The following is a 27,696-nucleotide window of genomic DNA, read 5'->3' on the forward strand; positions in this document are numbered from 1 at the left end:
AAAAAGGACCTACCCATTTATATCACGTACAAACTGAAGGGGATCATTAGGGTCCCCCATATATCGCGGAGCGACTTTCCAGTAAAATTCAGATATTAGTTACTACCTACCGTTTTAACCGGACGTTGCCCATCTTTGCCCAACAGCCAATTATTAAGTAATGTAAATGGTAAGATTTGGTATCATGTGTAATGATATTGCGGATGCCTTGGCAAAACAAGGAGCGTCCAACCCTGTTGTTACCCTCGTAAACCACATTCCCCTATCTGACATTTTTTCCATCATCAAAGATAGATCCCGCAATGTTTGGTCGGAGTATTGGCACATTGCTAGCCAATCCAAGGGAGCCTGCTATGCCTCAATACAAAGGACTATTCCATCAAAACCGTGGTTTCAGCAATTCCCTCATTTTTCCAAAAAAGAAATTTCTTCACTCATTCCAATGAGGATCGGACATTGTTCCATTCCTTCCCATCTTTTTAAAATTCACGTCGTTGACTCCCCAGATTGTACATTCTGTGGTCTAGAAGTGGGAACTTTAGATCACATATTTTTTGGTTGTCCCTCTCTAAACAAATATCCTCTCTTCTATCAAGCCTTATTTAAAATTGCCTCCCCTCCATTCAACATCTCATCTCTTCTAAGTCTGAACTCGACTCCAATTTTCATTATAATTTTGAAATTTGCCAATTTAAATAAAATTAATATTTAAATTCACCTTTCATTTCTCAATAATTTTAAATGATGGCCAAGAACACCCTTGAAGGGTGAAAGCCAGAAATAATGGAAAAAAAAAACAAAAAAAAAATGGTAAGATAGAGTTAAAATAGAGTGTAACTAAAATACACATTATTGTAACCTTTTCCAGTAAAATCAACTTTTACGACCGCATTCACGGTTCGTTTAATAGTGGGAGGAGAGTAAATTTCGTCAGACTTTTGATAGATATAATTTAATATCTTTAAAAATAGTAATATTTTTTTAAACGTACCCATTACGTTTACCTAAATTATAGAGTATGTGATGTACAAAACAACTTAGATATCAGGCAAATAACTCTCATTTGGGGAAAGTGTATTACCCCCTCCTCGGAGGAGGGTTAATATGAAAATTTAAAAAATAACTTACACTGACAACAGTATATTTTTTATGGTATACAATCAACCACTAAAAAATGAATAAGAGAAAGGGATGCTTCGTAGTTTTGGACATGCAGATAGGATGAACGGACTGTTTGAAGAATGTATGACACAAAAGCAGAGGCGGCTCTAGGTATCCAGGCGTGGTAGTCATTTGAAAAAAATGTCTAATCTTTATTTGATATTGTGAAAAATGCTCATACATTATTATCTATATCTGTGATGTTCTACCCTTCAGGGTAGTCAGCCGTGGACTTCTTGCCACAGACTTCCAACACTCCTTGGATGGAAGATACCTCTTTCAGTAATTAGTAGGTTACTTGTTATTAACTGGTTTATTTAGAATATCGCGTGTACAATATAACCGCGTTGGTCAACCTTTCTCTGAACTAGCTAGATTCGATCTGCCAGAGGGATTCCAAATGAAACCTAACCTGAAGCTGAGACGCCCTCTGTCGTCGGAGGCTAAAACTAAGAGCACTGCCATCTGTGTCTAAAAGCCCGAAGCTTTATACACAACATCTTCCCCCTGTTAACTAGAAACCTGTCTACGATATTTCATTGTTACAGTATTATTTTTAAAATCACGAATCTATACAATCGCAAACAGATGTCACTAAAATCAATATTATTAAAATCAAGAACTAAATATTTGAAAATATATCATTACACACAAAATTAAATAATTCATTAAGCACTGACTCTACTCCAAAAAGATGTTGACTCTATAAGTAGCTGATTCTTTCCCTGGAGGTCATTTCAAAGACGTCTGGGACGAAGTCGTCCCGCCCATGGTGCTGGTTCATTTTGTGGTGGGCTTCTGTTTCTCCCTGGAGAGCTGAAATCAAGAGAACACCGGTTAAAATCTCTCAAAAGGAGTGACGTGTCAACCTCATCTGCCCAGCATTTCGTCATATCAGACGCGAAAGGTTCACTCTCTGCCTCTTCCTCTCTATGCTGCGGACATCCTCTCAGTTGATCAATATGCCTTTTCCACGACATCTGTGTCCCCACAATTTTAATAATATACAGTTTTTTTCCCAGTCTTTTTTCAACAATTCCTTTTGCCCAAGAACATTTATTCACTTGTCTGAAGTCTCTCGCTAAACACTTCTGACCTATCTGAAAACTTCTACAAACAACCCCCCCGAAATTCCTAAACTGATTTTCTTGACCTTTAATAATATTCGCATTCGCTAAATTCTCTGTCGAGGTTGCTACGTTTCCTTCAAAACTTTTAGGTAAAAGGCTACTAAAGGTTGATTTTAATCTCCTACCAAACATTAGCACTGAGGGTTCAATTCCAGTTGTGGAATGTGGAATATTTCTATAATCACTTAAAAATTCATATAATCTATCTCTATAATTTGACTTAAATACGTTATTAACAAGAATTTTCTTTAAAAAATTCTTCACTGTTTTTACCGAGTTTTCTGCCTGCCCATTGCTTTGGGGATGACGCACTGGCGTTGTTAAAAACTCAATATTATTATACTCTAAGAAATCTTTGAACTCCTGACTAGTAAAAACGGTTCCATTATCAGTTACAATACAGTCCGGGTACCCAAAATTTGAAAAAATTCTCTTCAACTCATTAATCGTATGACTTGAGTCTGCTTTCGGTATTTCCACGCAATCTACCCATTTTGAGAAAGCGTCGCAAATAACTAAAAACATTTTCCCCGAAATTGGCCCACAATAATCCAGATGCAGCCTCTTCCATGCTGATCCTGAATTAGGCCAGACTGATAAATGACTCTTAGGTGGTAACGGCCTAACTGCTGCACAATCTTTGCAACTTTGAACGATTTTCTCTAAGTCCTTGTTCATTGACGGCCACCAAAAATAACCTTTGGCTAATCCCTTCATTTTTACAATGCCCAAATGCGATCTGTGTAACAAATCTAGAACTATATTCTGAAGCGAACTTGGAATTATAATTCTATGTTGCCAAAACAAACAATCATTTTCAATAGATAATTCATTCCTTTTCATCCAGAATTTCCATAAAAAACTATCGCGATTTACCCACTTGGGCCACCCTCTACGAAGATGCCCTAAAATTCCTTGAATTTCTGGGTCTGAACCTGTCGCTGCGACTATACGCTTTACATCTAAGTGTTCACACTTTTCTATATAGCCTATGAAATCGGAACCTAGATCGTCTTCCGATTTTTCCTCTGAGTTTTCCAACGGCAAACGCGATAAATAATCCTTATATTCCTCTTCAGGGTCCACCGAATTAATTGTATTTTGTACTGAAGCGATTTCTAACCCAAAAATATCCATGAAATCTCTACCTACAATTAGATCTGAACCTCCCGCAACAATTATAAATGTAACATTATTGTTTTTATTTTTGAACTTCACGTCAAAAATAACTTTGCCAATAACTTTCAAAGGATTCCCTGCGTACCCAGTAATGATACGGTTATCCGCCAATAATTTTAATGAACCAAAATGACGCTTAAAGATTTCTTCCTGCATTACACTTAACGAAGATCCCGAATCGACCATCGCTCTAAAATGCTTGTCGTTAATTATAATGTCTGCTGTGAACGGTTTTATTGAAGCTATCACATGATTATTACAACAAAAATCCTCAACAATTGGATTTACACTATTTGAAAAGTTATTATTCACACAATATTTTTGCAGATGACCTACTTCATTGCATTTGTAGCATCTCGCATTGCGAAATTTGCATGAATTAGTACAATGACCCGTTTTCTTGCAAATTCGGCACTGGGTTTTCGCACCCGATGGTACTGTATACGTCGGTTTGTTTACAGATGAACTCGCGGCAAACTTTTGTTTATTGCCCTTAGAAAAATGCCTACTGCTAGTATTCTTACTGATGATGTTAACCTCTGATTTAACTGAATTATTTGGAACGTCTAAAACTGACATACAATTAGCTATTTCCTCTAGTTCGCTAAGTGACAATTTCAGCCCTTCCAAGTAAATCTTGTCTTTAATGCGACCCGGTAATAATCCAATGGCAAACATATCTACTAAATTTTTCTCCAACCTAGCTTCAAACTCACAATAAGTTGACAAAGACCGTAATCTAACCCCAAAATCTTTAATGGATTCGCCCGCCTCTTGTCTTGCTGAAAAAAATACTTCGCGTTCTTTAAATACTGAACGCTTTTTACTACAATGTTTTTCAAGAAGTGCCCATAATTTTTCAAATGAAACGTCCGTAACTCTAAGTGGAAAACACAAATTTATCAACAAAGAGAGTGTATCCGGCTCCAAAAGATTTAACAGAAACGCCCTTTTTTTATCCGCGTTAATCTCATCATTTATAACGAAAAACTGTTCTAGACGAAGCTTAAACACGAACCAATCTCCCTCGAGATGATTAAAACTCGGAATTCTTCCCGATTCCATATCTACACGAAGCACAGACCACAATAAAAACACACAAGAAAAAAAAACAAAACCCGGAACAATAACCTCCAACAAAAAAAACAACTACTTAACTCAGGAACTCTTCTCTCCGCCGCCAATCTTCCAGAAATTCCTTCAAAAGTTGTTATTATCCACCGCTCGCCTTGGCAATAGATAGATGCTGCAAACACCGCACGTCCTGGCAATGTTTTATTGTTCCAAATTAGCTCCACCGCTCGCCTTGGCAATGGATTATTTTCCTTTGTTAAAATGGTCCTCTGGTAAATTGCCTCTTAATTCCTAGAACAGAAATCGTCGATCTTGTCTCCCTTCTCCACGAAGGAAAACACAATTGGAAGTCACCCCGTGACTTAGCCCTCACGTTCCCGGTTGACAAAATTTTGCTGCCGTGTGACAACAAAAAAAAAAATTCTCCAGTTATCCTTCGACTGCGCCAGCTGTGATGTTCTACCCTTCAGGGTAGTCAGCCGTGGACTTCTTGCCACAGACTTCCAACACTCCTTGGATGGAAGATACCTCTTTCAGTAATTAGTAGGTTACTTGTTATTAACTGGTTTATTTAGAATATCGCGTGTACAATATAACCGCGTTGGTCAACCTTTCTCTGAACTAGCTAGATTCGATCTGCCAGAGGGATTCCAAATGAAACCTAACCTGAAGCTGAGACGCCCTCTGTCGTCGGAGGCTAAAACTAAGAGCACTGCCATCTGTGTCTAAAAGCCCGAAGCTTTATACACAACAATATCAATTTGTAAGTCTGCGAGTGATTGGTCTATCTATGGTCTGCGACTTCAAATACATATTATGTTAATATAGTAAATTGGAAATAACTACACAATCTATATACTTATGGCAAATTATTTTTAAGAGATTACGTTTTATTAGTTATTTTACGTTTATGTAGTTTTGCACAACATTAAAGTAAATAAAATAAGAGTTAGAAACGCCCATCCAAAGTATCCAAAAAAGATACTGCGTGCGAAGCAATTGAAAAACAACCAATGTTCCACACACAACAAGCGTGTAAAATGAAAAACCGACATATGTTTATGTCACCATCTCTTTGAAATATATAATATTCATCATACTGTCTCCCTCACGGCCATGATCTAAGCGTCCCTAAGCTTTCTTCGATACCTAATTTTTACTTCGACTAAAGACATAGTGCCATCTCGTTTATTCCATGACGCGCATAGGGACAGAAGATGCCAAAGGGGACATTCTTTAAGTTGACCCACTGAATCGTGTGGACTTGTGAATGAAAGCTTCTATTAGAGACAACAGATGACACTGCTCGTCGCTCGCTGCCGCCGTTCGCAGCTGTTTCGCTGTACATTTCAAATAAATTAAGAATAAGGCCAGTTGTTTTGATGCAGATAATTTATTATTATTATTGTCTTATAATTTTTAGGGGTCAAACACCAATTGACCTAAGGGAAGAACCGTCACTGCACAACAGTGAATAGTACTATCAAATAACTTGAGCCGTGTCATGTCAAGAATCGTGAATCAGAATAACGCAAGAGTATAATATGTGAATTTGAGCGAAGCAAAGAATGCGTGCTAAGACACTTATGTTGCGGTCCATCCTCTGCCAACCCAATTTGCTTAATAACTTTTCAAAAAACTACGACCTTTTTCATTTTTACTGATGTATCGGATTTCAGCAAAATTACTCATGTATATTGCAAACTTGTGCAGACCCGTTAAAAATCACAGGATAGTCTGAATTCTCGACAAACCCGTTAAAAATACTATGTATTAGTTATGTACTTAACCGTTTGTTTGAATTCTACAAACAAGCATTGTTGAAAATTACGAAACTTTATTGACTGATTCAAAGCAAATCCAAGTTCATTGAATCGGAGTTACAGATAGACAGATCAACAACCAAAATTAGTATTCTTAATTACGTGATTATTTTTTTATAATTACTGGTCAAGTATTAGTGCATTATTTAAAAGAGATAATTTCAACATTTTTTTAGTAATCTTTTGAGTTTTATCATTGCTGCAATTCTGGTATTGGATTCATCAAACACTTCAGATCTTCAAGTACAATCACTCTGAACTGTGATTGGATGATGATTTCAGTTTCCTTTACTTTTTTATCTGAATACCGCACAAGAGTCCCAACTGCTCTCAACCGTCTGGAGCCAGTGAGACTATGTCATCCCCAATTAGGGTATGTTGTGAGGCTGAAGGTAGTGAGGGTGGGGGAGTACCTGGCTATTCAGATCTAGTCATCAAACACGGCAAAATCCATTTCAATCAATTTTTCAATTCTCAATGGTGTCTTACACTAGGTCGATAGGGAGAGTATCCTCTACTCTGGAATGTGCCGCAAGTATACTATATTTAATTATTTGAAATGAATAAATTTGTGAATTAACACAAATTTATCAAATAAAATTTACTTGCACACGCCGGGATTTGAACCCGCGATCTTCAGATTGCTAGACGAGAGCCTTACCGCTCGATCACGGAGGCCGTCAAATTGCTTGGATTTTCGGCTTTTAGATGTGTATCATTTCTCAACCAAGTAAGAATTTTAACAAGTCTGTTTTACCAGTATTTAAATGAGAGGTGCCCAAAATAGCTTTCACAAAAGGGAGATGTGGTGATAAAAAATAAAACAAAAGTTATTTTCAATGCTGCAAAATGCATATTTATTATGTCATTTATCTTCCAACATTGACTATAATTATAATTTATGATAACTTATTATTCTGCCTGGTGAACGAAAACATATTCTATTGTTGGGATGATTGTACAGTAAAATCGCTGACCAATCATTTGTGAAATAAACAATACGAAAAGTAAATTACAAGATAAAATAACAAAAATAGAATTTAAGAAGTTTTGGTTTTTCCTCCAAGCATTCTCATCAATGGAAAAATGTTCAATTCTAAAAATTATTATTATTGAAATTGAATACACACAGTTTTCTAAGGACGGGTTGATTCAGAAAGTAAATTTTTAGTTCCATTCAAGTGTTGTTATTATTTCAGTTCTGTAAAGCAAGTCGCCCATAATGATATAATAACGGAACTTGAATAGGACTTTCATAAAACTTGAAAATCAACATTGAATTTTGACGAATTGTTAAAATTTTGTGAAATAACCCGTCCTTAGTGTATATTGCTGACATTAAAGTTGTTAAATAGTATTCGTGTTCCTTACGCTATTGTAAAGACATATTTATGTATCCCATCAACAAAAAACACTATAAAGTCCAGAGAAATGGATTAAATAAAAAAAATCTTAACACACTTGCTAAGGGAAGGTTAGTTCCACCCTTTACATCGGTCCTACTTGAATGGCGAGAAATTTGTGATAATTTTATATCAATAAGGGTTCCAACTATATGTATTTAAAAATGTGAAAAAAGTCTTTCTCATCTTCAACTTCTTGACTTTCGTGTGGAGGAATATTTTATCAAAAGGATGCTATATTAAACCCGTAGAACAGGTAATACACATCCTTACGCTTAACGATGTGAGATGCAAAAGTTTTTGTTATTTTTTTGTAACGATTTGTGTGAAAACTTTGTAATATTATACATACATTTATTACACATAAAACATCACTAAATAGCTTAACACTGACTTAAACTTCAGTTTATGAAATCGTATTACAAAAGTAGGCTTTAATTTCAAACAATTTTATGTTTTGGGGTGTTGTATGTAAAAAAAATTACTAAAACATGTGTTATTTTCAAAGATATGCTATTAAAAACAAAATCCATTTTCTCGAATGGGACAATTGTTTCACACGCGTTAAGTGTGTCAATATACATATATATTTTAATATGAATGTAAAATCGAAAATATAGACAATTACGACACGGCTGTCAACAATTTTGTACATAGTTGATTTATTCATTGATGTCTTCCATAAGTAATAGAATCAAGGGAGACGGTCTGGTAACCATTATTAGCGTGAAACCATGCACATAAGTGTCGCCAACATCATTCACCCGTAATACTGCAAATCGCATCTACTCACAGCGACCACCTTTGTATACACCAAACGCATAACTTTCATAGCCCGTGCAGTTTGATTGTAGATCGGCGACAGTTGGCATGCTTCTTCTCCCTTGTTTTCATTATCTATAAAGCCATTGTTTGGTATAAAATGAAAACGGTGGGACTTAATGAAAGTAGTGTATTCAATCTCAATATGATTGATCAAGATTTCACTGCATTTTGAAAACCATTTCCAAAAACGTTTGCGATTCTGAGATTTCAGACGCTTTCAGATTAAATAATGTCTGTACAGTTTTGCAACCATTTTCTCTGTTCACGGATAATAATACATTCAAATTTACATAAAGTACATTAAAAATTATTCCACAAGAAAATTATTCTTCAATTATTGTAAATTATCTATTTTACCACCGCAGAATAACCCTACCTGACAATTAAATTCCTGTTTTTACCGCCATGTTAATCCAATCACTAAAGTTACTCGGAGGTGGTGAAATAACACCTTAAATTTTCATTCATACAAAACATGTTTGATAATAATACTTGGACATCAAAGATTTTTGCTACTATACAATAAGTAGCAATATTTTGTGACAATAATTTTGATTTATTTATTTGTTCTGTTCGGTTAGAAAAACAATTTATTTTAATGGGCCCCGAAATTCTTAAAATTCTAATTTAAAATGAAGAATTATTTTCTTCACAAAGCGGTTATGATATGAAATGATAGAAGTGTCTATGTGAAAGACAACAGATGTCGCAAATTTCTATAAGAAAATACCCTATAATATTAATAATACCTCCAACTTCTGATATTTCCCATACATTCTGATGGCAACATGCTACACTAGCGCCTCCCAGCGGCGTGAGTTGTGCGCCTTAGTTTTCTTTCATCCATTTGAATGGATTTTATGTGAAATATATTCTTTATTTTACCTTAGTAATCTACATACGAGACCTTACTGCTTTTTTGATCATACAAAAAAATATATTAAAGCGGCTATCAACTCTGTCTTTGATGGTTTAGAAAGATTAAAATAAAATAATTGTGAGAAATTTTACAAAATATTTCTGCATATTTAATAAAATATATTTTAAAACACATTTTGTACATCAACATTGACGAAGATTTGTGACTTTGACACGAACAGAATGCCCCGCATGGAAAACTAACTCACCTTTTCTGAATTAACCTTAAATTTTGTATAATTACATTTTTGGTGGTATATATATATATATATATATATAATCCACTTTTCACGTAACCAAAAACATTTTATTTGCTAGGATTCAACAAACTAATATTATATTTCACCAACTAACGCGTCAACGTTTTTGGCATCCTGAAAAATGACTTTTAATTATTAATTAGTAAACTGCAGACACAGAATCTACATTTTGGGACATTTTTGCATATTTTTTAATCAATATTGGTCAAATTAGAAAGTGCAAAACACCGCCACTAAGTACTAAATAAATTCAATTTGCCGCCATTGGAAGGAATGTTAGTCAACAAGCACAAAGAGTTATCGACATTGCCAATATTTTACTGGAGTTGGACGTATTATTAATATTATAGGGAATTAGACCTTTCAACTCTAGGCATCGGATAGGTCAATGTAATTGAATATTTCAAGAAAGAATTTCGATATTTGAAAATGTTGTTCAATTTCACAAGAAGTAAGGTCAAATTGAGCTTATTTCGGGAACACTAACACGGCCAAAGCACACTTCCATTTGTTTCCATCTCTTCTTGGCAGTTCATTTTTTATAACCCAGTTTGATAAAATATTTTTTTCAAATACTGGATTGGAACCGTACGAAAGAAGAATATGAAGAAATGCAATGTGATTCAAAAGTCTGCGTTTGCTTAAATTTCAAATAAAGAACTGTGCTTCATCGTCATTGTGAATCAAATGGGATAACAATATACAATGTCAGACGAGTGCAATAGAGTCAGTGGCGACATTGGTTTTTCACTCAAATCTACATTTCTAGTGTGTATTATTTATTCAGTGATTGGAACACATATTTTTATCAGCTTTTTGACTTGTGTACATCAAGCATTTGTGCCACCAGTATACCAACCAGATAATACAAAGTTTCCATAGCTCATGATGAAAATGACGTTACATATAAAATGACAGTTTTTTGCTGTACAAATTTTATAATGCCACACTTCAAAAGTTTTTTTTCATGGGAAAATAAACAGACTTTATGCTAGATTAAGTTAGATTCAAGCTTTTTCATTTTATGGTACGTGTACATTTGCAAACCGAAACGCGAACCAAGCCTCGAATTACGGTAAAGGAACAAACAACAAGCGGAATTTTGTGTCATTTGTGGTTGCTTAGTTCTTTTCCCATAAGTTGAGGTTCAGTTCGGCTCGCGTATGTATACATAACATTATGTAAATATTGTACCTAATGCCTAATTCTGATGTTGAAACTCCTGGACCAGATAGCTTTTTCAAAAACTTTCAGGTTCTTATTCTTTATAACTCGCTGGAAACAGGTTTTTTTTGACATGTCGTAAGAACTTCAATTACCATGGGGGTTACTGAGATACCCCATCATCACATGGGGGTCACTGAAATACCCCATCATGGGGAGGGTCACTTGTATAGGGGAAGGTTAACAATTTAAAAATAAGGAGACACCCCAACATTGGGGTAACTGAGATACCCCACCATGGGGGTCATTGAAATACCCCAATGATACGCGTGTTATCATTATAAGACTATATTTATAAGAATACAAAAAATACCAACACAATTAATTTTTGATTGCGATACATGGAGCAAAGTAATTTCACATTTTTTGGTTATCCCAATTGCAAAAAATTTAAAAAAAAAAAATGAACATAATTTTTTAATAATTCGGTTATGACATGCCATTTTGATGTAAATTTTGACACAATATTATGAGAACAGAGAAAATGAATTGAAAAAAAAAAACATTTGCATAATTCTATGAAATTCCTGTTATTGGCAATACAGGGGATGAGATCAGGCTGCCTAACCTTTAAATATAATTTTATAAATCCCATAACACTGATTTGCAGTGAACTCTTATAATTATGTAGTTGTTATGAGTACATTCCTAGTCAATTTGATGAAAAACAAAGTTATATTAATTAACTAATTATCAATTAGTATCTCCCCTTAATAGCTAAACAAACCCATAATATTATTATAAAATACATGTCTAGAAGCCAAACTAACTTTACACATAGAAATTAGAGTTAAATGCAATCAATTAAAACATTGACTACCAATCCAAAAATTAAACTCATTTAATATTATGGTTTGTAAAAAAATTATCCAAAGTTTTTTTTTGTGACTAATTGTGATTTTGTTCGCTTGTTGTGGGAATGTAAAAATCTAATACTTAATTTTTATTTATCAAAAAATTCGCGTCAGTTCAATCACCGCCATCTTTATTAATATAGGAAATGCTGTAGAAACTGCACTGACATTTTGTTTTTAGACTTCTTGCACTGGGTTTAGCAGAAATAAAATTTGCTAAACCCAGTGCGTCCAAAAAGCCAAGTCAACCAAGTCCGAAAACAGGTATCTTTAGCATGGCTTATATTAATAAAGATGGCGGCGGTCGAGTTCATAAATTGCCAATTTTTTTTCAAAATTTATGCATAAATCCATTTTAGGTTTTGTTTAAATTTCAGCGATGATCGGACTCAATATATACATAAAAAATGAATACATACATATTTTTGGGTAGTAATCGTTTCACCAAATCAAAATTCTTCAACATTAATTATTTTTACAAAGTTTTAGGTGCTTGTGTCTTTTAAGACCAGCAGAGTGAGATGGCTATCGCCCAAATGATGGTTATTATTCACACGGTATAAATCAAAAATTAGGAACAGTGTAGGTAAGAAATTAAAATGTTTATGTACAGGCTTCTGTATCATATTCTATATAGCAGTTTGGAACATATTACCGCAGTCCCCTTTTACCCCGCAGTAGTCCTATGATACAGTACACCACTGCACAATCAAGAATCTCTTTAATCCCTCAAGCTAATTCACTTTTGGGAACAACTCATACGGTCTCATAGAAATCCTTGTGTCTTCCTTACTCTCATGGTGAGTAATATAATCTAAACGTTGTTAGAAAGAGAAAACACCACGCTTAATATTCAAATCTAAAAGTTAACCACAGAAAAATTTAAATGTAGACCTCTATGAAACCAAAATTTGCAACCGCCATTTGCAAAAAAAATTATGAATTATTTTTACATGTAACGATAAAAAAGGAGGTGGCAATAATGTCTACAATACATTTGTCTAATAAAATATGTGTGTTTTTACCTTTTTTCATTATCAGTAACTTTAGTTTGTTAATATTTCAAAAATTATGTGTTCATTTCTAATAATAATTTTTTTTTTTAAAACATATTTTAGTTTTCGGATACATTCAGAAATATTCCATTTGTTTGGATTTCATTGCAAAGCGGAAATACTCTTGACAGAATACGCCTTAGGGGTTACATTGATTCTACTGTACATATTTCAATATAGCCCTGTCCACACAATGGGCTCCTTGCGCACGAGGCAGTTCCTAAACCAACAAAAAAAAATGCAATCAAAAGTTAAGTTATTACTGTTTCAGCCCTTCGAAAAACTTTGCCAAATTTCATAATGTTGTTGAGAATATTGGAAAACTTGAGCACTGAAGTGGATTACTCGTTACTCCAACAAATATTCATTGTCGATTCTAGTATTTAGTGGCAGCCTAGGTATCGAACTCTTCTCTGAACGAGATTTCAATGCTGACATTTTGACTAGGCAGGATCCTACCCAAAAACAATACCTTTATAAAACAGGCTAAGAGAACATAAAAAAAAAACATCAAAATAAATGTATTTAAGATCCATAGAGTCCATAGTTAGATTCCATTTAAACTTCATATACACCAATTTCAAACTAAAACTTGTGATAAATAAATAAACGCTAGTTAAATACTAAACTGTCACTAAGCGATTCGCACTGCAAAATGTTCAGGCCTTGTTAGATACAAAATTAGTTCATGGCTATCGAGACAATGTTTTCTGCATTACAAACAAATCTTCAAAAAACGCAATATCGTACATAAAAGTTACAAAGTTAATTATTCCTTTTCCTGGCTAGCATCCTCACTTGGTAACGTAAAACTGCTTTCCAAATCGTCAACGATTTTGATTAATTCTTCAGTAGATTCTTTTCCTTCGTCCTCGTCGCTGTCCTCCGTGTCCAGTTCCAGGACAATGTCTTCTTCCTCTTCTTTGCTCTCGTTCAGTTCTTCTTCGGGGGTAATAATGGCGGGATTCGATGACAGCGAAACGGTGGACGAAATGACGGGAGTAAAGTTTTCAAATGATGCGTTAGAATTACTCGGCGTATAATTGCCGAACAAAACTTGGTCAGGTATAGAGACAATCATGTCTTGATTAGAATCTGTAATGTCTGGGGAATATGACATGTTTGTCAGATCGACGCTGTTTAATGCGGAACTATCTAGTTCCGTGGGAGTGATGTCGATATCTTCAAGAGAGAAGTCTTTGGATTGGTCGGACGATGCGTCAGCGGGGTTCGTGTAGATTGAGCGGTGTCTCAAGGTGTCATAATCAAACATCCCAACGGACAAGGGTTGAATGTCTCCATCATACTCAAATATCTTGGTCTGGTCCTCTTCCTCATTTCCGCAAATGTGAGCCTTGAACAGTTTCTCCGAGACTATGTACTTAAGGCACGAGGTACACCTGAACTGCGAGTGGAAGCGGTAATGGTGGTGGATGCACTCAAACGTCTTCTTGCAGACTTTGCATTCCTCGGGCGGGTAAGAGGGTCGGAGGATCATACTCTCCTTGTCGTCGTGAACATCCTTCAAGTGACGTATGTACAGGCCAAACTTGATGAATTTTTCTCCACAGTGCTTGCAAAGCAGGGGGTTCGACTTGTAATGCCTCAGCCGGTGCGAGGGAGCGTGGAGTTTGAAGAGCGCGTGGGAAGTGAAGGTCTTGTTGCAATACCGGCAGCCGAAGCTGACCATCTTCCTGTGAGTTGTAAAATGCTTACCTTTCGTATAATTCACCGTGTACGGCTTGAAGCAAAAGTCACACTCTTCGTACGGTTCTAAAATCCGATTGGCTTGCTTGGTGAAAGTCAGAGCCAGCGGCACTCCTGTCATGGTAGTCTCTTCTTCTTGGTCCGCGAGATCGTCCTCGGGACAGGGATGGGCGGCGAAGGCTGTGTCAGAGAGGAAGTACTCAGAGCAGCGCTTGCACTTGAACTTCTCATGGTACATGAGGTGGTTGTGCAGATGGCTGAAGCGCTTCTTGCATATGGGACATTCTTGAACAGGGGAAGGTTTGGGCATGATGACCCAGTTAACTTCCTTGCCGTGTACGTCTTGCAGATGGGTGGAGTAGTCTTGGAAATACACAAACGTCTCGGGACAATCCTCGCACTGGAGGGGGTTTTCCGTGTAGTGTCGGTAGAGGTGAGTCTTCTTGTGTCGGAAGAACAGAGGCATGGTGCAGAACTTTTTGGGGCAGAAGTGGCAGCCGTAGTAGGTGTTGAAGCGGAGGTGTACAGAGCGGTGACGCAGCATCTGCTTCTCGCTGGGCTGCGTGACGAAGCAGAAGTCGCAAACAGTGGCGCGGTCCTGCTCCAGGCGGGACTCGGTGGGCTGCAAATTGTGCTGCACCTTCATGTGGCAATGTAGCTTGACAGACACAGCAAATGCCTTGTAGCACACGGGACACTTTAACTTCTTATCGAATGTATCGTTTCCTCCGAGCATCTTCTTCCTGTCGCAGTCGTACATCGTATGAGCTTGGGCAAAAGTTTTATTGGTAAAGTACTTGAAGCAATAGTTGCATCGCATGGAATTGTGATAGTCCAAGTGCCTCAGGTAAGTGCTCTCGTGAGCCAAAATCTTGAAACAAACGTGACACTGATATTCCTTGAGCTCAGTAACATTCCTCTTGTTGTCAACTTTGGATATGTAATTTTCCAGAATATCGTGAACCTTGTAAACGTGCACGTGGAGTTCTTTTCTGCGTACAAACCTTTCCTCGCAATAGTTACACTTAATAGGGCAATCCTTAAATTTCTCGTTAAGGTGGCCCTTGATGTGAAGGTTGTGCACCTTGAGAGAGAGGGTCCGCTTGTCACAAATGCTGCAGATATAGAAGTTAGGCTTCATGTTATGCCTTCGGGTGTGCATTTTCAACTTGTGCTCCGTGTGGAACTCCTTTCCGCAGATCCGACAGATGTGGCGAATAATGGGAAGATCCTCGGCTCCGGGATCATTCTTTTTGACCATCTTGGACTCTGGATGCGATCGCCGAATGTGCCGTTGCAACTTCAACTGATTCGGGTAAACCTGATCACAAACTGGGCAGAGAACAGACATAGCATTTTTCTTCAGTCGATTGACAAACGAGTGCGATTTGATGTGCGAAGTCAGATGTGCGGGCGATTTGCAACCTCTGCCACAGATGTGACATTTGTAGGGGGAGTTGCTATCGGCGTGAATTCGCATGTGCATGATGTGACGCGTTTTGTTAGTGAACGCGATGTTGCACTTGCTGCATTCGTAGCGCATGGCCGCACGTCCAGCCGTGGAGCTGTGCCAGCGCACGTGGAAGGTCAGCGAGACCAGCGTGGGCATGTACTTCTTACAGACATGGCACTGGAAGTCTGTCACCTTGCCGGACTGGTGGTCGAAGACGTCGTTGAGTCTCGTCTCATTCTTCTTGACGTGGGTGCGGTAGTGGGTGGTAAGGTGCCCCCTCTGAGAGAACTGCTTGAGGCAGATGGGGCAGCGGAAGTTGGAGGCAGAACTGTGCCAGTTCATGTGCGCGATGTACCCGCGCAGGTTCTTAGTGGTGCGTGGGCAGATCTTACAGTTGAGCAGCGTGGGGTCCTCCACGGCCGCCAGTGCGTGCTGCCGCATGTGGTCACGCAGGTGACTGTCGAAGCGGAACGACTGAAAAACAAAAACAATCAAACGTACATAATACATAACAGCAGTTTGATTTAAGTGGATCGATGTAGAATTACCAGTTTCCCGCTTGAGTGAGTTTCTGGATACCGTGTACATACATAAGTGACATGAAATGGTGAGTGGAATTTCAGAAGTTTCCTTTGACACTTGAGCTAAGAGAATATATGGAAATAAAATGAAATGCTGGGTGGAATGGTAGAGGGTTGCCTCGTTACTCACCTCCGAGCAGACGGGGCACACAATCACTTTGGGTGTTTGCTCCTTTTGCGCACTTGAGCGCTTGCTGTGCCACGCCATGTGGCTCTCGTACTGCTCCACGGAGGCCAGCCTCTTGCTGCAGAGGGTGCAAGTGAAGCCCCCGAGCGCCACAACGAGCTGCTGCCCCCCCACCCCTAGGGTAGATCCGCCGTGGCCGCCCCCCCCTTCCTGCTTTATGTTCGCCACGACGGACTCACAAAAATCCATCACATTTATTTCGCCGTCAGAAGCTTGCTGCGAATCTGCGTTGGTGCTGGCGTTGTGCTCGGCAATGTGAATGCTGTTGAAAATATAATTTTAAAACAAGTGTTCAAAATTAATTGTGTGCAATCGAATAAAGAACGTAAAAAAAGTAGGGTTTTTTCAGATCAAATAGTGAATCATCTCAACTACAACCTCATTAAGCATTAGTCTTTACGGGTTAGTTATTTGGAGTTCATCATTTTATCTAGATTTATAAAACTGGGACGGCTTCGCTGGGCAGAACACATTACAAGAATGGAAGGTAGCCGACAACCAAAGAGACTTCTATTTAACACCGGTGAGCGCTCTAATCTCATCTGTGCTGGAATATTTTGCAGTGGGATTTTAACCTTTATGCTTTGAAAACTGTGAAGAGGACAAAATCAGAATCGCTTGCGCTAATAACATTGTAGATTCTACTTTTTATTTCATGAATGTATAGCCAGCCTCTCTGACTGTTTAGAAGCACTGTTTTATCTGTGCATGTCAAAATTCATTTTCATTCGACAATTCGAAAAATGAAAATAATAAAATTTTCAAAAGGAGGGAGCATCACGGTCATTATTTCGAAGGAAACGTCTTACAATATGAACATGAAATAATTATGAATAGTAAATAACTCTCTTTTAAATTAAATGAATATGCCTAAGAGTGGGTTATAAGGCAGAATGGTGATTTGCTGGAAAACGGCTTAAGGCGATGCCATACGTAGTAATGCAAAATCATGTGTTTTTGGTTTGAAAATTTGGTCGCCTATAAATGTTTCAGATGCTTTAATTAAATACTGCGAGTAGAATACAACTTGGCCTTTGAAATAATCGAGTACTTTTTAGATAAGTCTTTCTATAAGCCCAGAAAAAAATAATGTAAAGGCCTATGAAAACTGCTTTAAAGTTATAAATCTCCTACTTACGAACCCATTTTCGGTTATGATTTTATTGTATAATGTGGCAAATTAAGTTATTTATAAAATGATCGAAAAAAAAAAAAAATATTTATGCCTGAACATCCACAAAATAAAATAAAAGGCACTTTTTGGCTATGTTTTTTTCTTGCATAAATCAAAACAGGCGGATGGTGTTAAGCGGGAATTTATATCGCCATCTACCTAAAGGGTTGTTATTGATAGCGGCTCAATTTAAAACATTACACGACGTAGTGCATCGCCTTAATACTACCTTTCGTATGTCATTCTCAGACTTCATATTTTTGTTACCAAATAATGGACTATTATTTTACAATCTGCTTATTTTTTTTTGTAGTTGATGGAGGCATTCCACCATAAAAAATAAAAACATTGTTACGCCATACAACCCACTTTTAAAACTTAGATCTATGATTACCGCATTAATAATGATTTTACACAATATTTTTAATTTAAAATATGTATACAGGGTGTCCGGTGGTAAAGTGCAGTAACTTCGGGAGGTGATTCTACGTGATCGTAGGAGTAAAAAAGATAAATAACTTTTTCTGAAATTCCAACTTTTAGATGTACTTTTAAGCTAATAACGAAAAATTTCTCCGACGTGCCTAGACGGCATTATTTTTTTCGTCGTTGCCAAATCTACATCCCGCGCCCCTTCCTGCACCCCCCGCTATTGTAATTCAGTAAGCAAACGTCTGTGCTTTGAATGTCACATAATTTGACGCGCGGAGTAAACAACTTTGAAATTTTAATTTATCTAGTGTTAAAAGTCTCATTTAAATAAAAACTTGTTAATTTAGTGTCTTTATCTAGTGTTTAAGTCTTACTAAAAAGTACATCTTTATTCGTTGCGTGTTTTCCTTAAACATCGAGTTTTATCGAGTTTACGCCAAAGAAGTAAATAACGTCGAAGATCTCCGGTTACGTATTCACGAAGCCGCAGATGAAATACGCCACAATGTACGAATTATAAATAATATTACTGTACGTTTACATACTTGCCTACAAGCAGAAGGTGGACATTTTGAAAATATTTTAAATTAGTAAAAAGCGATGAAATTAGTTAAGTGTTCAATGAGTTATTAATATTTTTTATAATAAAAAGTGTAACGTGATTTTAGTGCAGTTCTCTTTTTGAATTTGGTAAAATATCAAAACATACGGCGAACTCTGTGTTGTTATTGTTTACAATTCACATGCGGTTTCTATGGATACGCGCCACTCACAATATGCAACGTTGCCACGTTCACACTTGCGAATTTATCGGGTAAGTTTGCACCTACACTATGGCTTTTTAGCAGGTATGTCTTTTTGTATGAAAAAGAAAAAATTGGAATTTCGGAAAAAGTTATTTATCTTTTTTACTCCTACGATCATGTAGAATCCCCCCACGAAGTTACTGCACTTTACCCCCGGACACCCTGTATAATACACACATCTGTAGAAGTACGGCCTCTTATTATCGTTATGAATTCTGTGGATATTAACAATTAAATAAATACTTCATCTTGCACCAAATTTTCAACACATTTCAGTTTTTTACTTATTCCGGGAGAGAAGCCCCCGTTGACGGTGGTGAAACTACAAGCTCCGTGTTTGACGGCGTATATATTTCGAAAATGCCATCAAATGTTTCATTAATGGGTCTAAAAGTAGAATACCGACTCACTTGAAGCATTGCAATAATCTAAGGAAGCTACAAAAACAGTAAGTACCCACAAATTCTCTTTTTTCATGTAAATTTGTCGCATTGCATATTTTCAACTGTCATATTCTTTGAAACGCTTAAAATACAACATTCAATGTGCGTTCCTGTTCCGAACGAATAGCACGAACGTCATGATTGTTGACTGGTGCCTCTTTTTGCAAGTGTGTGTGAGAATTCATTGTCTTTACGCGCTCTGACTAACTTGTGAGAGTGAAAGTGTTTTTTCATATGGCGTGTTTGGTAATAAAACCAAAAATTACCATCTCACGCCGGACGGTTGGTTGATAACAAGTCAAGTTTTTCACTGTTCCGTCCTTACATGGTAAGCGGTATTAATATAAGGAGTAAACAAGTTTATTACCTTTTTTTTTATCTTTAGATTAAACAGACAAAAAAAACTTTTTAAGGAAATTAACAATAATATCGCCTTTCTGCGTATATAGTCCAGTCAGTGGGGGATAAAAAAGGGCTCCACCTTGCAAAAGGTTAGGTAGTAGCGATTTTCACATATGTTGTTAAGATTGGGACTCTAAAGAAAAAAAAAAGTTTTCGACCTTGGGGGGGTCGAGCTCGATCCGCCATCTTGGATTGAAGGTGCCAAAATTTGGTTTTTTCAAAATAATTATGAAGTGGTTGATTTTACAACCAATTTGTTAAGGGCAAACTTAAAGACAACTAAATTACCTACATTTTTTGTGTAAAGTTTTTTTTTAAAGTCTAATAAGTAACGAGTTACAGCGGTTGAAAGAAGAAAATTTTGACAAAAAATTGTAAAACTCCAGTTTTCTTGATAAATTTTGTACGAACATATTACACAATATCATTTTAACGTATTTCTACGTTACAATATACTTATATAGCATCATCCGTGTGCTCGATGACGTTGATTTGTTATAGTGGGATCCTAGTCTACAGCTGACTTGGCAACACTGATTGAGTCCTGGTTACAGGACGTTGCCTGGATGCTCGGTCACTCCCCGTATCACTCGAGACGATCAAGACTTGAAAAAGCTGTTGGATTGGTTTTCTCAGCATTGTCCCTTCCCCGAAATCAATTAACTTCTTTCTATCAGTACTGGAATTGTCGGGGATGAAAAGATTAATTGTCATTTATCCAGAGAAATAGGTACCGAGAGGATGTCGAACATGGTTACCACGTCTGAAATTTTTGAATATATAAAATTTAAACGTAAAGACAAAGTTATTCCATTAGTAGCAGTCAACAGCAGCATCAAGGTCGGTGAAACAACTATTTCCATCAACCCGCTAATGTTGTTCCAGAGAATGTGTATTGTGAAGAAATCCGACGAAGAATTGAAGGATTTCCTTAAATTCGAACTCGCCCCATTTCCTTTGTCGCTTTTCACTGAAGAAGGAATGCGCAAAGGTACGAAATCATCATTTTATGGTGTTTTCGAACAACTTCCAGAAGGCGTGCAACTTGAAGGTAGCAAAATTAATGTTGTGGATGGAGGATATCTTTTACATAAAGATTATGGAATATGGAACTATGGAATCGGAATGATTATTTTGGGTCAATTTGCGAGAAGTACGTTCACTATGTAAGAAATCACTATGGATCACATGCAGTCATTGTTTTCGATGGATATCCGCTTGATGATGGTGAAAAAATACGATAACCGCAGAAAGACTTCGCCGATTGAAGAAGCACATGTCTGCAGATGTTCTTTTCAATGAAACAATGCCAGTTCAAGTTTCACAAGAACGATTTTTAGCCAATGAAAATAACATAGTCCGTCTGATTTCGATGCCTACAAAGCAATTTATACAGGATGATTTTACAGTTAAGCAGGCTGAAGAAGATGCTGATGAGTTGATTGTCAATACTGCAATTTCCTTGTGTTCATCGTACGATGCTGTTTTCATTATTGGCGAAGACGTTGATCTCCTAGTTCTGCTGACAGCATTAGCACCACCCAAAAGTAGTATATATCTTCGCAAACCCGGGAGAGGCAAAACTTTTGAAAGACTGTATTCCGCGAATAGTGTGAAATACAAAGAGGCGGATGAGAATATTCTGTTTCTCCATGCCTTTAGCGGCTATGATACAACATCGTCCTTCTTTAACCAAGGAAAAACAAAATGTTGTTCGCTTGTGCAAAACGACACAAGACTCAATGCCATGATAGGAATCTTCAAACAACATGATGCAACACCAAAAGACATAGCAGTTGCAGGAAAACGCTTTCTTGTTGCTTTGTACGGGGGTGACATGGATAAGGAAACCTTGGAAGAAGTCCGCTACAAACGTTTCGCAAAGTCGACAACAAAAAGCAAATTCAATCTTGCCTCTTTGCCACCAACGAACGACGCTGCACAGTACCATGCATTTAGAACGTACCATCAAGTCCAAAAATGGTATGGAATCCAAAAAAATCCAGAAAACTGGGGCTGGAAACCTGACACCAACGGGCTTGTTCCAGTAAGAATGACAAGGAAACCAGCACCCGAGACTTTATTAAAATTTATTTCATGCAATTGTAAAAAAGGATGCGGCGTTGCATGTAGCTGCAGGAAAGCTGGATTGAAGTGTTCTATTGTATGTGGGTGCTGTAATGGTCAAACATGCCGAAATTCGCCAGAGGTTCACATCGATGTCGAGGACGAAGAAGAGATTTTGTCAATGGAAGCCCAGAATCTCAGTATCACAGGCAATGAGTTAGATGATGACATTGATGACGAAGACTGTTATTAAGTAACATAATTTATAGTAACATAATTCATAGTAATGTAACATAATTTCGAAATCTACCATCGCTGGTATATCTGTGGAGTAGACCTACTGGGGATACAACAATAAAAAAATGCGCCATGTTCTCTACCTCATGGTGGTGTGGAAATGAGTTAACAAAATTATTATAATTATGTAATGAATAACCCGAAAAAATTACAAAGTTGGGAATATCATCATTTTTTAGAAAAATATTCACATTTCCGCCACTGTAACTCGTTACCTATTGGACTTACAAAAAAAAACTTTTCACAAAAAATGTAGGTAATTTAGTTGTCTTTAAGTTTGATTTCATCAATTTGGTTGTAAAAACGACCACTTCACAATTATTTTGAAAAAAACAAATTTTGGCACCTTCAATCCAAGATGGCGGGTCGAGCTCGACCCTCCCAAGGTCGAAAACTTTTTTTTTTCCTTAGAGTCCCAATCTTAACAACATATATCAAAATCGCTACTACCTAACCTTTTGCAAGGTAAAACTCCCCACTGACTGGACTAATAAGCATGTAACCATTCACACATTGTCAAATCAAAGATATTCTATCCATGTGTTGTGTTGCAAAGTTCCAAATAATAATATTATTTTTCTCTTTGTAGATCAATACATGATTTATCCATGTCAGCCGGAAAAAATACTCCAAACAAGGTATGCTTCAAGTAACAAATGAATGAAAAAAGATTATTGTTTTGTTGTACTAAATAACACAGAATAATTTAACAAATATATAAATAAAAAAATAAACTTTCTTTTATTTCTCAAGGTCAATATTATTAATATGTATAGATATTCTACCAAATATAAAATTTTGAAATTTTCCAATAAAATCCACCACGATTTTCTAGAAAACGAAAGCTCCACCCAAAATTGACTTTATACCGTTTATACCACGAGTTTCCGAACACCGTGTAAAACAAACTTTCTTTGTATCGGAAATTTTCCTCAAATGCATTAAAAAGTAAAGCCAAAAACCTTTCAAATCTAATTAGATTTGACAACAGCAAGTGAATGATAAAACATTTTAAAAAAATGTCAAATTAAATACTTTACCAAAATAGTAGGTTCTGCAAATAAGTCATACCGTGTTACTAAGTTGTTTGTTTTACTTAATATTTCCGATTGCGTATGTTCATTGCTGTGCGACACGACGAACGCACATTTGATGTTGTATTTTCACAAGTTCATTAATGTGCAATTACCGCCCTCTAGCGACAAAAAAATGAAGACATTTTGACAGTTTGAGAAAATCCGCTGGCATATAACCACCGCTTAAATTGTTGGACAGAAGAATTTTCTTCGACTTGGTATTTCTATATAAAATTCTAAATGACGCATTTGATAGTCCAGAATTGCTTGCATTGATGAGCTTTCGGATTCCACTACGTAATACAAGAAGTCGGGATTTATTTCAGTGCAGAAATTCTGGGACTAACTACCATATGTATTCCTCATTGCCCAGAATACTAATGGAGGGAAATAATTACACCAAGTCGGTGGACATCTTCAATTTATCACTTGACAAATACAAAAGATTGTCACTGAGGCAGATTCATATATGAAAGCAAAAGCCCTTTAATAAAAGGCTATTAATAAATACATAAATAAACTATCTGGGTATCGATGGGTATCACTCACAATCGCCGTCGAAAGTACATACATGGTCGACAATCTTATTCTGGAGTTTCGTCCAAGGTACATAATTACATACGACAATAGTCATTCCATACGAACGACGAGTGGGTCGAACCACTCGTTTGAGTGGAATGACTTTGTCGAGAATCGAGGCCCTGGTAAACGGAAAACGATAAATTATAGTTTCAAGGTAATTTTCGGGCAGTTCCCCGTATTTTTGATGTTCTGAGGATCTTCTGCTCTGACGTTAAAGACGTCTCTAAGCCTGCAGAACAAGGAGTGTTGGGAGGCATTAAGGTGACTGGATGGTGTGAAGGTTTACACTGCAGCCTTAGACAGAAGCCATTGGAAGTCTCATGATAAATTAATATATGTATAAATAGTTACCTGAAATACTTGGTATTTGTAAACTTGACCTCACACGCCGGACACGTGTATTCATTCTTGGGCTTCACATTGGCGTCCATGTGCAGGCGATTATGTTTCTTGGTCTCCATCAGGTTGTTAAGCATGACGTTACAGTGGAGGCAGCGCGCCGGGCACTTGGTGAATACTATCACGTCGGTGCAGGTCAGATTGGGATCGGGGATGATGGGGACCACCACGGACTGGATGGGCTGCGGACTGGCCAGCGCCGTCAGTTTGTTGTGCTTGCTGTTCTTGTGGTAGGTCAGCGACTTCTCGAACTGGAACGCCTTATCGCACATGTCACATTTGAATTCGCTGAGAGACTCCTCCAGCCGATGGATGATGTCAATGGAGTAGTTGTGGTGCTGTTTCAAATGAACCCTCAGGTTACCCTTGTATCTGGAAAATTAAATTTATCATCAAAATCTATTTATTTTATGTCTAAGCATCCAATCCACCACATAATTAAATTAATGTCTAGCTCAAAAATTCTTTACGGATGGGTTTTGAAGAATCCATCAAATCTCAAAATTAAAAATCAAGATTTGTTATTTTATCATGGGTGGGTTGTTTAACAGTACTTGGATAATAACAGAACTTGAATATTAACTTTGAAATTTGATGAACTGTTAAAATTCTGTGCAACAACCCGTCATAAATCTTATTTTAAATTTAGAACAAACATAGAATAGCTGATAACACACTTAATACAAAAATGGACGAAACTGAACTTCACAAAAAATTGAACTTTAATGCATCTCTTATCATCGCCCCGGGTGTAATTAAGTAAATCGAAGTGTTTTTCATTTTCATTCCAGCTACTCTAAAACATTACCAAAAATACAACTCACTTGAATTTCTTGCTGCACTCTAGACACTCATAGTCTGTCCCGTCGAAACCTAACTTCGTTTTGAGAGATCCCTTGGGCTCGTTAATGTTGGCCATGTGCGCTGCCAAGTGCATCACGAGCTGCATCTGGTCGGAGAAGGTCTTATCACACTCACGGCACTTCAGCGACCCCCCTTCATCCTCTGTTTTATCATCAGCCTCCGAGAGAGGCTCATCTTTCGGAGCGACTAAATCCATTCCAGCGGGACGTTTCTTCGCCTTGCCCGCCATTTCGTCCGGGTAATGCATCTTCTTGATGTGCCGATACAAGCCGGACTTGTGCGCGTATGTAGTCTTGCAAGTCACGCATTTGATGGGACCCCCGCCTCTACGTCGGATACAGAGCTGAAAGTGTTTGAACATGGAGGTGTGTGAAGAGAAACGCGCTGTGCATATCGAACACTCCGATACAAATGCCGATTTTGCCGCTTTTGATGTGATTTTTTCATCTTTCACCTTCGCCGGTTTGTCTTCTGGGAATTCTTTGGCGATCTCTCCGCAGACTGAGCGCGTGAGATGGCGCATGACGTACAGGCGCTTTTTGAACACCTTTCCGCACACGGGGCACTTTAAACACGATACGGGGACTAGAGAGCTGGCTGAGAACCTTTTCTTAGCCTCCACTTTGATGGGTTCCGGAGGAGGTACGACCGGTGGTCCCTGGCAAGTAAGACGATGCCGGTTGAGCATGATGTTGAATTTAAACTGTTTCCCGCAGAGGTGGCAGTCTGATTGATCTCTGGTTATTGAAGAGTTGTTGTCTTGCGAAGTTTCTCCGTGATTTGTTGTCTTTACATCTGGGATAATTTCTTCAACTTCCTCCTCTTCGTCTTCTTCTTCTTCTTCGTCAGAGGTTGTGTGTATGTTTTTCATGTGTGCTCTCTGTGTTTTGATGTTAAGGAAGGTTTTGTTACATTTCTTGCATTCAAAGCGGGTCTGATCTGTGATGATTGGACTATTGCTTCCCGAGTCGGAAGTATTTTTGCCAAGGTGTTTGTTATAAGGTACGGGGGTGGAGGATGCCCCTTCGTATAATTGGTCTCGAACATCGATACTGTAACTCTCCTCGAGGAGTCCTCCCGCATTGGGATATGCGGCTCTCTCCGGTGAGGGTCCATTGCTCTTTTTACTCTTGGACCTCGTTGCGTGCATCTCCCTCTTGGAAGTGGAGACATCGGTGCGGTTGGAGAAGCCCGAGTCAGAGTTTCTTCGTCCGAATGACAATATTTCAGCACCGCCTGTAATTAAAATTCACAAATAAAACTAGGCTGTGTACAGTTAAAGCGACGTGTTCCCGTCGCTAGACAAAGTGTCCACATTATACATTGCACTCAACTACTTAAAATTGAATTAATTGGTATGACTTTTTTTTTACATGTAGAAAATATCAATATTTAGTTCTCAGTCAGAAAAAACAAATATAATAAACAGTAAAAAGCCAAAAAATCATATGTCAAAGTGGCAGCATATGATATTCCTGTACTGCAACAATGTAGAAATATTTTCTTGCAGAAGAAGTGTTGTTTTGTTATTTAAATTGTTGACACATCATTCCAGCATGTAAATAAAAACAAATTAATGTACCTGATGTATTTTGTAGGGATTTACGGAGTTCGGCGTCTGAACGCTCGCATTGTTGTTTAAAAATGTAAGCAGAGCTCAGCTTCTCGATGCATTCTCCACAGACCTTTTCAGGTAAACCGTCGCCTTCGTAAATCTAAAATCGAAACAGGATTAAAAAAAACCACTTAGCAAGCAAAGTACGAAGTTTTGTCTGATATTTCTTTAAGTTCGCGTCGCACAGTCCTTACCTTTATTTCGGAACAAGCCATGGCCATTTTTGATAGTTGAATTGAATTATCGACAGCAAATATTGAGTAAAAGTCGCCGAGCTTGAGACATAAGCGGCATTTACTAAGCTTGAGGACGAGAGACATTTTTGTTGCGTTGAAGACCTATTTAACGATAAAAGATTACACATTATACTCTTCCTAGATGTTATTTTGACAGCGATTGTCATAAACAATGGGTTTTAAATATTAATTGTGCATTTCAAAATAAAATTAATGCAAAATATAGCGGGAGAAAATTGTCAAATATCGGCAGAAAAGAATCCTCGCCATTTTACTCGACTACCCGACTCTTCTTTTCAGCCATTGGCTGAACGCTGATTGGTCCTCTGCTCCCCATAAAGATGGCACTCAAGATCGGCTTCTACTAAAAATATCGATATATTATAATAATTATTGAAAGATTTCTATAGCGCCGTTTTCTTTGAAAAAAAATCACCTCGAAGGCACTTATTTACGATTAATTGTTAAG

General features: G+C 37.4%; 1 protein-coding gene across 1 annotated transcript; it reads right to left on the minus strand.

The window, feature by feature from the left end:
* Positions 1-7,215: 7,215 nt before the first annotated feature.
* On the minus strand, positions 7,216-27,515 carry LOC149410990 (uncharacterized). Its single transcript, XM_089647544.1, has 6 exons — positions 27,186-27,515; positions 26,959-27,091; positions 25,337-26,612; positions 24,465-24,884; positions 16,778-17,096; positions 7,216-16,540 (listed from the first exon to the last, which is right to left on the minus strand). Exons 1-6 carry the CDS (start codon positions 27,309-27,311, stop codon positions 13,676-13,678), a joined length of 5,139 nt encoding a protein of 1,712 aa, XP_089503670.1. The 5' UTR covers positions 27,312-27,515; the 3' UTR covers positions 7,216-13,675.
* Between the last annotated feature and the right edge of the window lie 181 nt (positions 27,516-27,696).

Source organism: Hesperophylax consimilis, chromosome 26, assembly GCF_061612785.1.
Source record: "Hesperophylax consimilis isolate HC1 chromosome 26, BYU_Hcon_1.0, whole genome shotgun sequence".
NCBI lineage: Eukaryota > Metazoa > Arthropoda > Insecta > Trichoptera > Limnephilidae > Hesperophylax > Hesperophylax consimilis.

Excerpts from the sequence above, each read along its gene's own strand:
- LOC149410990 (XM_089647544.1), bottom strand. The coding sequence starts at position 27,311 with ATGTCTCTCGTCCTCAAGCTTAGTAAATGCCGCTTATGTCTCAAGCTC. Across the intron at positions 27,092-27,185 it reads TGGCTTGTTCCGAAATAAAG|ATTTACGAAGGCGACGGTTT; the intron begins GTAAGGACTGTG and ends TTTCGATTTTAG. Across the intron at positions 26,613-26,958 it reads ATCCCTACAAAATACATCAG|GCGGTGCTGAAATATTGTCA; the intron begins GTACATTAATTT and ends TTTTAATTACAG.